Source organism: Geosmithia morbida (assembly GCF_012550715.1).
Source record: "Geosmithia morbida isolate 1262 chromosome Unknown scaffold_5, whole genome shotgun sequence".
NCBI classification, from domain to species: Eukaryota; Fungi; Ascomycota; class Sordariomycetes; order Hypocreales; family Bionectriaceae; genus Geosmithia; species Geosmithia morbida.
Window position 1 is genome coordinate 232123 of NW_023336192.1, and position 12267 is coordinate 244389.

At 56.5% G+C, this 12267-nt stretch overlaps 5 protein-coding genes across 5 annotated transcripts; 1 reads left to right on the forward strand and 4 right to left on the reverse strand.

Annotated features, from left to right (window-relative positions):
* Positions 1–151: 151 nt before the first annotated feature.
* Positions 152–1783, forward strand: GMORB2_6089 (transcription initiation factor TFIID subunit 7; the record flags this gene model as incomplete). The annotated part of the gene is made up of 1 exon (XM_035468059.1): positions 152–1783. One exon carries the CDS (start codon positions 152–154, stop codon positions 1781–1783), a length of 1632 nt encoding a protein of 543 aa, XP_035322040.1.
* Positions 1784–2038: 255 nt separating this feature from the next.
* Positions 2039–3049, reverse strand: GMORB2_6090 (Protein of unknown function (DUF3074); the record flags this gene model as incomplete). The annotated part of the gene is made up of 2 exons (XM_035468060.1): positions 2039–2876; positions 3030–3049. 2 exons carry the CDS (start codon positions 3047–3049, stop codon positions 2039–2041), a joined length of 858 nt encoding a protein of 285 aa, XP_035322041.1.
* Positions 3050–3396: 347 nt separating this feature from the next.
* Positions 3397–4320, reverse strand: GMORB2_6091 (Protein of unknown function (DUF3074); the record flags this gene model as incomplete). Its single annotated transcript, XM_035468061.1, has 1 exon — positions 3397–4320. One exon carries the CDS (start codon positions 4318–4320, stop codon positions 3397–3399), a length of 924 nt encoding a protein of 307 aa, XP_035322042.1.
* A 589-nt stretch (positions 4321–4909) lies between these two features.
* Positions 4910–6728, reverse strand: GMORB2_6092 (sterol 14alpha-demethylase; the record flags this gene model as incomplete). Its single annotated transcript, XM_035468062.1, has 3 exons — positions 4910–6046; positions 6136–6333; positions 6480–6728. The coding sequence occupies 3 exons, from the start codon at positions 6726–6728 to the stop codon at positions 4910–4912; spliced, it is 1584 nt and encodes a 527-aa protein (XP_035322043.1).
* A 1526-nt stretch (positions 6729–8254) lies between these two features.
* On the reverse strand, positions 8255–9609 carry GMORB2_6093 (uncharacterized protein; the record flags this gene model as incomplete). Its single annotated transcript, XM_035468063.1, has 2 exons — positions 8255–9414; positions 9489–9609. The coding sequence occupies 2 exons, from the start codon at positions 9607–9609 to the stop codon at positions 8255–8257; spliced, it is 1281 nt and encodes a 426-aa protein (XP_035322044.1).
* Between the last annotated feature and the right edge of the window lie 2658 nt (positions 9610–12267).

Genomic DNA, 12267 nt, shown 5'->3' on the forward strand with positions numbered 1-12267 from the left:
TGAGCGTCTCCTTCCCCCGGATATAGAACAAAGAACGAGTCAACCCCCCGAGTTCTCAACTCAGCATACGAACACTCCATCTCTTAAACACATACACACACACAACACATCACACCCAACATTTGGTTTCTTGCCTTCAACCAGGAAAACAATGTCTGGAACAGATGGCGCTCCGGCGCCGCCGAAACCTCGTCTGAAAATCAACATCAGCCGATCGAACACCAGCACCGGGGAGTTCAGCGCGACGCCGACAGCGACAAAGGCGGCCGGGGCCACACCGACAGCAGCCAAGGCGACGCCAACCACAGCGACGCCGGGGGCCGGGGATATCCAGCGCAAGGTGAAGCTCAAGATCAGCTCATCGCAGCCGCCGACCCCAGCAGCAGCAACCGCCGCCGCGGCGGACGCGCCGCCCAGCAAGACCAAGGCCGGTCGACAGCCCAAGCCCACGCAGAAGCTGGTGGACAGCAAGAAGCGCGGTGGCGACGACGACGGCGAGGAAGATAGCAGGCCGTTGGCGAAGCAGCACCACCGCGTGCACCCTGCGACCAAGATCAAGATCCGGCATGCGCCCAAGCCAGGCGGCGGCGTGCTCAAGGGCTCCCACACGCAGCTGGTTGTCAAGCCGCGCGGACGACCGCCCGTGCACCCCCCCGGCGACGGGTACGACTCGGAGGCCAGCGACAGGGAGATGGACCCGGCCATCGAAGAGCAGATTATTCTGAGGATGCTGCCCGGCGAGCACTGCGACTACGTGCGGCACTGCATGGAGACGGGCAAGATGGGCATCTCGCGGGCCCAGGGCGGGGCGGACATACAGCTCAAGTTCTTCGAGGAGGACACGCGGCGTGCCGTCCTGACGGTCAAGGGCCAGGCATTCGCGGCCGTCCTGGTCGATCTGCCCACCATCACCGAGGCCATGAAGACATGGGACAAGAAGTCGCTCCTCAAGTCGGCCGACATCTGCCAGATGCTCCTCGTGCACGCCAGAGTCCAGAACGAGGACGAGGCCAAGAAGGTGCCCCTCCCGCCCATGCTAGACTCCAACTTCCGATGGCCGCACGGCCTGACGCCGCCCATGCACGACGCCGTCAACCGCCGCTTCGCAAAGACCATCTCCCGCAAGGAGATTGAGGACAAGGAGGCCGAGGTGGAGCGTCTGCTGGCCGAGGACGCCAAGGCCGAGTCTACGCGGTGGGAATGGGTCGAGGAGCGTAACCAGGATGAGGACGACGAGGACGAGGACGAGGACGAGGACGTCGACATGGATGCCGAGGGTGAGGACGACGACAGCACGGCCTACTTTGGCGGCGCCGGTGCCGGTGCCGGTGCCGACAACAACGAGGCCGATCTCGAGGCCGATCTCGAAGCCGCCTTTGCCGACAGCTTCATGGAGGGTGCCGGGACGCCAGCCACGGGAGCCGAAGCGGCCACCCCGCTCACCGTCACACAGGTCGCCACGCCGGGAGGAGGCGTCGTCCAGGAGAGTATCGAGGCAGACGCTCTCTTTGGCGATGACGACGACGACGACGACGACGACGATGACGACGATGACGACGACGATGATGACGACCTCGATGACGACGAGCGTGCTCAGCGTGACGAGGAGCAGGGCGTCAAGGACATTATTGCCGACATGAAGAAGTCTCTCAGCAACAAGCAGGCAGACCTGGCCAGGACGAACAATGCCATTCTGCGTTCGCGTATCGAGAACCAGATCAGGGAGATCAAGTCGGAGATTGAGCTCAAGATGTCGTCTATTGGTATGGAGATGGACGACTAGAGCGGAGAAGGAGTGTACATATCTAACCAGGAGAGAGAGGGGGAGAGAGAGGGAGGTTCCATTTCACGGCGTTCATTTCTACGGCGGGAGAGCATCCGGACGTGCAATTCTTAAAGGAGTTTTTGGGTGCCATACATTTATTTTTTCTGTTGTTATTTTTCCCCGGTCGACCGCAACAAATCACCTTGATCACTCTCTTCAAAAAGAGCAGAAAGAAGAAACAAAAAAAACATACGATGCTCTTACGATAAATGATTAAAATGAATCTCGCCCGTCCAGGTGCGCCATCGTTTCCTGTCTATCACGCATGAGTACATGTCGAGCCGTGTCGAGAACGTCCTGCCACGAGACGAGTTGGCAGAATTCGTCGAGGGTTCTGGGCCGCGGGCGTGATGCCGCAGCAGGTCGTTGCCGGACGCGTCTTGCCATGCTTCTCTGCATGTAGGCGGCCAGTGGAGCGTCACGCTTGGATTGCTGCTTTAGGTAGCTGGCGCAGAAGGCGGCTTCGGGCAGGGCGGTGGTCTTGTGATCGCGGTTCCAGCGCTTGGTAGACCTGATGGCCTCGTCGAGACGTCTGCCGGCCGCCGCCGCGGAGTAGTGGGCACCAGTATGGCCTGGTAACCCTGAGTCGTCCTTCCGAAGGGTCTGGCCGCTATTCCCACCGGACTGTTGGCTATTGTTTTGTGGCGCGGTTGTCGTTGGCGGCGATGCTGCCGCCGCTGCTGCTGCCGAAGATGACGCCAGACCGTCCATCTGCTTCGTAATAACATCCACCAGGCCTCTCAGCTCTGCCATCTCGCTCCGCAACCCATCAACCAGATCCCTCGTCTCACTCTGGCAAGTCTCGAGATCGGGCTGCGTCCGCGTCCGCGTCTGCGTCTCCTCCACCCTGGCTACCTGCTGCCTCACGGCTAGCATCTCCCCCCACAGCTTGGACAGCCTTGTCTCGTTCTGGCTGCGGAAGTCCTTGTCCTCGGCTGTGGCGCGGACCACTTTGCCCACGTCGCGCTGCAGGTCGTTGACCTGGGCTTCTAGACGGCGCATGTTGAGCTCGAATGTCATCTTAGCGAGGGCCTCGGCGCGGGTCACCAATCTATCCAGGTGGGGAGAGGCGGTGGCGTCATGTGTCGGATTGGAAGAAGATGGGGGTTCCGTACCCGTTGTTGCCGTAGCCGCCGCTGTGCTGCTGCTAGCAGTCGTATCTCGAGTGATAGCAGTAGACACTCTATGGGGGGGAGGCACGGACTGGTATCTTGTGAGGACCATGACGGGCGAAACGTCTGATGCGGTAAAGGGGCCAGAAGCTTTGATGGTAGTAGTACTAGTTACTCTTGCGGGAGTTTAGAAACGGAGAATGGAAAGAAGAGGCATTTGGCTGTTGAGAGGTTCCTCCATCAGAATCTCCCACAGCTTCCAACGTTGAGGTGGCTATGAAATAGGGAAGGAGCGATCTGATCTTGAATTGGTTTCTGGGTTTCCGGGCACTCTCATTCATACCAAATTAGGAAAGAGTCAACCTGCTTCATTCTTTCCATTGTCTACAGCCTCGGTAAAAATCCAGAAGTGATGAACAGAGGATGGCCAGAGAATACAGTAGTACTGGGTATCATATCTCACGTCGCCTCTTTTCTCTGCCCCTCGACCCAGGAAAGGAACATGTCGACATCCTTTGCCACGATGCCGGGGATGGACATCCTCTGCACCCAAGCCGGCAGGATGCCCCTGGCATCCGACGCCGTCCCCATGGTCCACTCGATGCCCTCCCCGTCCGCGCCGGCCACGTCCCTGAACCGCTCGATGCTGGTATACGATCCGACGAGGTTGCCCTCTGTGCCGACGACGGTGTCGGCCTGATCGGTGACGGCGATCTGCACGACGATGAACTCCCTCCTCCCCGAAGAAGAAGCGCCTCCATCCCCCTCTCCGGCCACAGCCACCGCCGTGGCCTGCAGCACGGGAAACACGCGGTTCCTCAGCGGCGCGGGCATCTTGTGCACCGACTCCTCCAGCCGCATCGTGAAGCCGCCCCACGTCCTCCCGTCCAGGACGACCTCTATACCCCCACAGTCCCACTCCTGCTCGATCCTGGTGCTCACCACCGTGGGCGTGAAGCTCCTCTCCGCCTCGGCGTGCGAGTCCTTGAAGTACCGCGTCCACTCGTCCCACGAGGCCGACCCGGGCGCGGCCCTGTCCTCGTGCACGCTGCGCCGGAGGATCCACGCCTCGTCTGTGCCGGGGGGCGAGGTCGCCTGTCGTTGCTGGGCAGCTTCGGCGAGGGCCGTTGCCGGGATGATCCGCTCATACAAGTGCACGGGAGACGGTGAATGGCGAACACTGCGCTTGCCCTTGCTGCGCCATGGCGACGAGTCGTTGTCCGGCGACGACGGCGATGAGGGGACGCTGGCGATGAATGGGATGGCTTCGTCTAGGATAGATGCGAGGAGCGGTTTGAGCTCGGAGCTTGTCGCTGTGGATCCTGGGAGCTGCGATCTTGACACGCCCCAGAGGCGCACGAGCGGTCCGTAGTGTTCGGGCATTTTCCTTCTTTCTTTCTTCCTTCCTTCCTCCCTTTCTTCTGCTGACATGTGATATGCCGTAAGAGAGCCGAAGACGGACAACTGCTTGGATGGCACACTTTGTTGTGTAATAGGGAAGTGGAAGAGGATAGACTTGAGTATACATGTGTTGTCTCTATCGGCACATAGAACCCTGGGTTGGTGGGGTGAAACGGGTCCTAACACCCATTGTGTCTCGACTACGGGCACGATTACTATTACTCCGTACACCCATCATCAGCCTTTTGTTAAGACCAACCATATAGAGTCCGAGAGATATTATACAGCATATCGAAACAAGGAATGGTTGACAAAAAAAAAAGGACCCATTAAGCATTAATGATATTCTATCTTTTTATATATTTGTTTGAACCTGGGGCCTCCCAATCCCAATCTTTTGTGTCCAGACGAAATTATTCGCCGTTTTCCAATAATAATGAAAAGTTATTGCAGCAAAGAAATATATGTATATATATGCAATTGAAAAGAATACAGGAGGTGTGTGTGTGTGGGGGGGGGGAGGGGGGAGACCAAAGGTCAGAAAAATACAAACACCCTCTCTATTTCTCTTTTAATCCCTGCGCTCCCAGCGGATGTTGGCAGGCTCAAGGGGACGAGAGAAGAGAGAGGTGTAGTCGGTGCCGATGATGTCGTGTCCGCCGTCGGGGTTGGAGAACTTGAAAAGGCGGACAATCTCGGCGACAATAGTCTGGAGCTGGACGTTGGCAAAGTGCTCGCCGATGCAGCGGTGACGGCCGGCACCGAAGGGGAGGTAGGGGGAGGCGGAGCCCTTGCTGACGAGACCGTAGCCGTAGTCAATCTGCTCCTCCTCCTCCTCGGTGTTGCGGCTGAGGGTGGGAGCGTTGGGGGATCCGGGGAGCCACCTGCGGGGGTCCCACTTGTCCGGGTTGGGGAAGTAGGAAGGGTCGGAGGCGCTGACGCCGGGGGCGGACAGGAGGTTGTGCGAGGTGGGGATGACGTATTTGGTGCCGGGGACGGCCATGGGCTGCTTGACGGCGCGGAGGATGGAGTGTATGGGAGCATGGAGGCGGAGCGTCTCCTTGATGATGGCCTGGTTGAGGGGCAGGAGGGACAGCATCTCGTAGGTGAGCTCGGGGAGGTTCTCTCCCAGGTTCTCGACCTGCTCCTGGTACAGGGCCTCCATGATGTCGGGGTTCTGGGCCAGGCGGAGCATGATCCAGGAGCTGGTGGACGAGGACGAGTGCTGGCCGGCCATGAGCAGGGCGATGAGCATGTTGGCGATCTCGTGGTCCGGCACGGGCTTGCCCGTCTTGTACTTGGAGTTCATCAGGTGCTTCATCATGTCGTACTTGCCGTTGTCACCCTTCTCGGCGCGGCGCTCCTGGATGATGTCCATGTAGATCTTGGCGACGGTGCGCTGGGCATGGTCGCGCTTGCGGTTGGACGGCAGGGGGAACCACCACAGCTGGAAGTTGATGGGCGTGAAGCCCATGTCGAGGTCGTGGTACAGGCTGGCGAGCTTCTCGTCGAAGCGGCTGCGCACCTCGTCGCCCTGCAGCGCGTGCGAGGCAGTGAAGATGGTGATCTCGGCCATGTTCTGGGGGATGTTGACGATGCCGCTCTTGCCCTTGAAGGCCTGGCACCGCTTGAAGTACGAGGTGACCTCGTTGGATATGATGGGGACGTAGGATCGGAACGCGTCGGTCGTCAGGGCAATCTTCATGAACTGGACAGGTAGAGAGGAGACGAGTCAGCATCTGCGCACCCGATCGTGGGGCGGTCGAGTCATCCCCGCACGCGGCGTGCTGTTCCTACCTTCTTCTGCTCCATGAGCTTGGCATTGGGGCAGTCATACACGACATCTCTTCCGAAGACGGGAGTGGTAAGACGAGTGTAGATCTCCTCGGCATTGACATCCTTGAGCTTGCCATTGAGGATGAAGTCGTTGCCAGCGGGGCCCAGAGCGACGGTGGTCTTTTTTCCGAGGAGGATGAAGGTGAAGACGTCGCCGTACTGCGTGCACACGAGTCAGCATCACCACATCTCTCAACACGCACACACGCACGCCCACACTATGTTCCCTCTCGTGCAAACCTGTGCGTTTGCGAAGTGGGAGGAAAGAAAAGAAGAAGAAAGGAAGAAAAAGATATCGGTCGTACCTTGGCGCGGTTTGTGGCAAAGAAGGTGGGGGGGTCCATTCCGTAGATGACGGTGCTTCCAAACCAGGGGAAGAAGGAAAACACCTCGGGGGGTTCATTGCGGCTCTTGAAGACGAGCTGACGCGTAATGTGGTAGACGATGGACAGGGCAATGAAGCTGCCCAGGGCGATGCCGATCTGCGACGCCGTGCCCAGCAGCAGGTACCGCTGGGCGATGGGATGCGCCGCAATCTCTTCGAGGACACCCATGCTGCTGCTGCTGCTGTTTCTTGGCTGCTGTTCCTTCCACAGCAATCGATCAAAGATGAGAGTTGAGAAAGAAAAGGTGGTTTGGCGATTTGGTTTCTTCTTCTCGACCCAGACCCCTAAATTCTCTGTCTAGTCTGACATATAGAGAGAGAGAAGGAAAGGAAGGAGGACGGTGGGGATGGGGAGGGGGGAAGAGAAGTAAAAGGGAAATCCAAAAGCTATTATAACAATATTGGATCTCACCAGGGGAAAAGTTCTAGAGGGGGGAGGGGGGGGCTTTTTGAGCTTGGATGGCTTCAATGGCCTGATGATCCCTGAATTTTCCCATTGAAAATCGTTTGTGGGGCCCATGGACCTTGAACCTTGGGACTGGTCTGCCGATTCTTTTTTCCAGGTACAGATACAGGGGAGCATAAGTCAGCCAATCAGACAGTTCCTTGATCAAATGTCCCTTCGTCGTATTCGTGTTCGTTTTCTCCAGCTCTCCATGACACTCTCCTCCCCCTTTCCACACACACACTCACACACTCACACACTCACACACTCACACACTCACACATACACACATACACACACATACACACATACACACACATACACACATACACAGAGTGCCACAGAGTCCAACAAGTCCATCTCTCAACTAGGACGTGACACTACTTGTGATGCACTCTTTCAACTGCTTCCACGGCCTGTCGAATACGAGTACGAACGAGCCAGTGATACGGCACGTTATTACCATTGTCAATCATACAGGGCTAATTTCCCAGATGGTCCGATACACACGGCATCTCGTGGCATCATGGTAACAGCCAGACTCTGGACACCGCCACTATCACTGGGTATTACTCGTGCATTATCACGATCGAAGACTTTTTGAGGAGGTCGAACAGAAGATCCCGCTGACGCGTCCCATTTTTCTACCATGTGCCAGACCTATGAAGCATGGCTAATTCCGTAATATAGATCAAATATCCCATTGATTCATTTTCCTTCCTTGTGCCCATGTTATCTCCAGCAAATAAATACGATTCTACCAAAAGATGGCACGATTATCATGACCGCTTCAGAGAAGAAGAAAAAGACAGTGCAAAAAAGAAAAAAAAGAAAAAAAAGGTGTAAAGATGAGAACTACATAGAACTCCTGACCATTTCCTCCATTCCGAGTAAACCATGTTTTTTTTTTCGATAATAATAGATAAAAAGCAACAAAGGAGAGTAGGAAGAAGAGAAAAAGAGAGGGGAACGAGTGAATCATGTTCCCTTCCAGGTATCGTGCCACCAGAACTCGAAGCATGTTGCAAATAAGAGAAGGAAAAAAAACGCCCAGAGATGAGAGGGCATGCGGTGCTAGAAAATAAATGCTTGCCTCTCTCCAGCCCATTCCATTCATATTACTCCTTTCGTCTCCGTTTCGGCATCGTCGTTGTCGTCATCAGCCGTCAACTGTCCGTGCCGCTGCTCGTCCGTGCTCGTGCTCGTGCTCGTGCTCATAGCCCGTAACTTCGACTTCACCGCACACAAGTTCAGGCAGTGATGCTCTTTCCCACAACAGAACTCCATTTGAACCTGCGCAGTGTACCGGACGATCCACGGATAGCCTCGCGGCCACACGACGACGCCGTCTCGTTCACCGCGCCGCCAACCAGGCCGGCGGCGGCGGCCTCCTGGCGCCCGACTTCCCGGCCAATGACGTAACCTGCGCCGAAGCCCACGACGGAGACGAGCACCACGACGCCGGCACTGACGACCCACGTGAGCAGGGTGGGGGAGATGAGCGTCTCCTCCATGGCCACGTTGGTCGACGTCTTCTTCTTGGTGGCGCGTGACCCCCGACCGGCTGATGCGCTGCGCTTGGACTTCCTGGAACCATCAACGTCCCGGGAGGGCGACCGCGTCGCGGGCGAGGTACGCTTGCGAGCATCGTCAGGTCCAGAAGCGGTAGCAGCAGCAGCAGTCTGCTGCTGCTGCTTGTCAGACTTGTTTTCCTGGCCCATCATCTCGGATTCCGGCACCAGACGCAGGTCGACGGGCTGGTTGCTGGGGCCTACGCCGCTCCGGGCCCTCCGCTGAGCCTCGGCCTCCTCCTTGGACTTGGGCAGACCCCTCGCGGCGGCAGCGCACGACAGGAGTGTCGTCAGCGATGCGCGCAGGGCCTCGTCGTTATCCTCGCGGGCCGAGGGCGACATGAAGTTGGGGGCCCCGCCGCCGGATTGGACGCGCGTCTGGGAACGTCGTGAGAAGGACGGCCTGGTGAGGCCGCTGTGCGGGTGGGGCTCCGCGGTCATCGTGTTGGTAGAATAGCTCCTCTGGGTGTGTGGGTGGTGCGGGTGGGTGAAGGCGTTGGGCTGGGGGCGGAAGACGGGCCGCTCATCGACACGGCCACCGAGCGCGGTAGCGTCGTCGCCGTCGTCGTCAGACTCGGCATCCTCGGCGGGGACGTTCTCAACGGAGCTACCGAGGTGTCCGTCGTCGTTGTCTCCGCTGTCGCTGTCATCGTAGTCCTCCTCCTGGCTGCTCGCGGCGTATCTGGCCGGATTCTGGTGGGGCAGCGACCTCCTTGAGAGGGGCAGGCGGCGGCGCTGGCCGCACTGTCCTCCCACCCGCAGGCCTGTGGTGACGATTTCGTCACCGATGCTCGAGAGCGACGACGATGATGGCTGGGATGATACCTCAACCCAGGATTCTATGTAGACAATCACGGTCAACCGTCAGCGCGCACGCGATACGTTGGAGACTCCGCGTGGGTGGGTGACAAACCATCAAAGCGCCTGTGAGGCGGAAGAGGGCTAGATCGAGATTGTCTGTGATGAGACATGCTGTTGCTACTGGTGATGTTGTTATTGCTATCGGCGTCGATGTTGTCGGGTCGATGCGTCATGGCTCTGAGAGAAAGGGGGTGGGCGGGGGGAAATCAAAAGAGATCTGATAAGGAAACGGCGTGCGCGCGTGGACCCTTGTCGATGACGACCCCGCCTCTGGTCGTGGGGTCGATTACGTTGGGCAGTTACCTCGACCACTGGTAGCCTGGGTTTATGAGGAGGGAAGGAATATATGATGATGGAGGTAGCCAGACCGGATTGAAGATGAAGATGAGGGGGGGGAGGAGAGAAACGGAAGAGAAAGATAAATGGAAAGAGGGTGGGAGGAGATGAAAAGGTACAGAAAGGGAAGGCTAGAGGTGGGCAGAGTGAAGAGAGCGGGAGGGGTGGCTAGTCTGCTGATGGGCAGACAACTGGGCTGATTGGGCTGCACGGGAGCAGGAAATACAGTGGGCTGAAAGGGCAGGTGAGAAGATTTGCTACTGTGTATGTGTGTTGTGTGTGTATATACGTATATTAATCGCAAGTCTCGTCTCTCCCAAGAGGTCGTAGCAGAGGGGGGAGAGATGGAATGATGGAATACGACTCGGAGTATAGTATTACCACTAGTAGATACAGGTAGCAGTTGAGAGGGGCGGGGGGGGGGGGGGGGGGGGGGGGGGGGGAGAGGGCAGAAAAGAGCACGCAACAAGGTGGAAGGGCGGAGCTATGCGATGGTGAGAATGGCCTGGCAAGGTTGTATGTATATCAGTATGCTGCTGCATGGCAGCGATAACGCAGCAGAATGGTGCGACTGGGAACGGAGGCGTCTACGGACGGCTCGTACAGGAGGAGCAGGCTAAGATGGGCACTAGACGTACGTCTGGCATATGGTAAGAGTGCGCGGTGTTTCCTAACAGAGACTACGAGCAATCCGTACATGCTGGCGGTGCTTGTTGCCGACTGCCCAAGAAACGATAGCCCGCCCCCCCAACAACAACAACTTCTCCTACCCAGTCAAGACCCAAGACTCGGGACCTAGAGGGGGGGGGGGGAGTGAACCAGCAGCACATGACCCCACGCAGAGACGAGACGCCCAGCACGCGCCTAGGATTTGATCGGCATAGCCCAACAACATTCTCAGCTGTCACTTTTTTCTGACACACATACGAACACAAGATAAGGTCGGCCAGTCTTTTCGATAGCATGGGTCTTTTTCGTAGAGGGACGGAGAAAGAGAGATCAGCAGTTCCTTTCAAGTCCATGCGTTGCTGTGATAGAGCAGGAAATATGAGCATGAGACGGCTACGTGTACTCTGTACACCCCGCCAAGATATCAGGAACAAACTCGTAACTATGACGCCCCCTCCCTCCCCCTCCCTCCCAATCCATGGATCGCCGCCGCCTAAAAAGTCCCCTACTGCACACACGCACGCTCTGCACTTTTCAATGAGATCGTCACACTAACGCACCTCACAAGAGCCCGGCTAACGCGCTCTACCCCCCTCTCTTCCCTCTCTCTCTCCCTCTCTCTCCCACTCTCTCTCTTTCTCTCTCTCTGGTAGGATGAGGCCCTCCACCCCTCCATCCTGGAGCACCTTTTCCAGGCGGTGAGTGGTTGAGAGACCACACCATCCCTGCAAACAACGTACGACTGGACCCTCTTATTGTCATAAAGTAAGGTCGAGAAGAATAATAGAATAATCAGTCGTAGATTCAAAATATATATAAGATATATATAAAATAAATATAAAATATATATAAAATGCTTATAAAATATAATATATATAAAGCTGACCCAACCCTTCAAAGACGTAATCGTGCTTAGGGAGCTGGAGTCTGTTGCGATGTCGGATCTCTACTCTGTTTCCCCCCCTTCCATGCCTCAACCTCTCTCTATATGCCTCCCAAGACAGGCAGCCATGCTCACGCTTCTTCTCGGCCCATTCCCCCCAGGTCAAACGTCGGCTGCGAACGTGGCTTGAACTATTCTTACGAGGAGTACCACCTATATATGTTCCATCATCGTCGTCCATGGCATACATGTGCTCAGCGACATGTGACTCCCCTACCACCAGCTCAGCCATGAATTCAGCCCCCAGCCACTAGGAACGGGTGTCACACAACGCAGAGGAGCCTGTCTCACATATTCACGAGGACCGACTTGTCGATCACGATCAAGGAAGGTAAAAGTTGGAAAATGTTTTTATAATAATCCTAGGAAACCCCATACGGAAGAACAAGGAGAGAAGAAGAAAGAGAGAAATACGTATCAGACCAAGAAACTCTTCTTCGCCCTAGTGAAACGCCAGTGTATGATGAAAAAGAAGGAAGAAACTTTTGGTTGCGTCGTGTCTCGGTCCATGTCAAAGTCATAAAAGGCGGACGGTACGTCTGGCAATGGTACTCACCAAGATCTATAAAAAATACAAGCAGAAATAGCAGAAGGGAGGACCACCAGTGGGTGGCGGAGCTGAATGGGTGCGAGTTTCTTTTTCTCCAAGGCAAACGATGGTCGATCGAATCGATCAAAACAAAGGCATACAGAGATGCGCTTCGCAATAAGCCCCCAGGGTAACCCTCATCAGTCTCTGTACGTAGCCCAACTTGGTCAGCGGTCCTGGGAATACTAGTGATATCAACCAAAGTACCCAGGACAGCCTCTTCCCAATGATGTCGCCGTCAAATCCCTCAGAATGGAAGCCAACTGGAACAAGAAAGGTTGGAGGGGGGGGGGG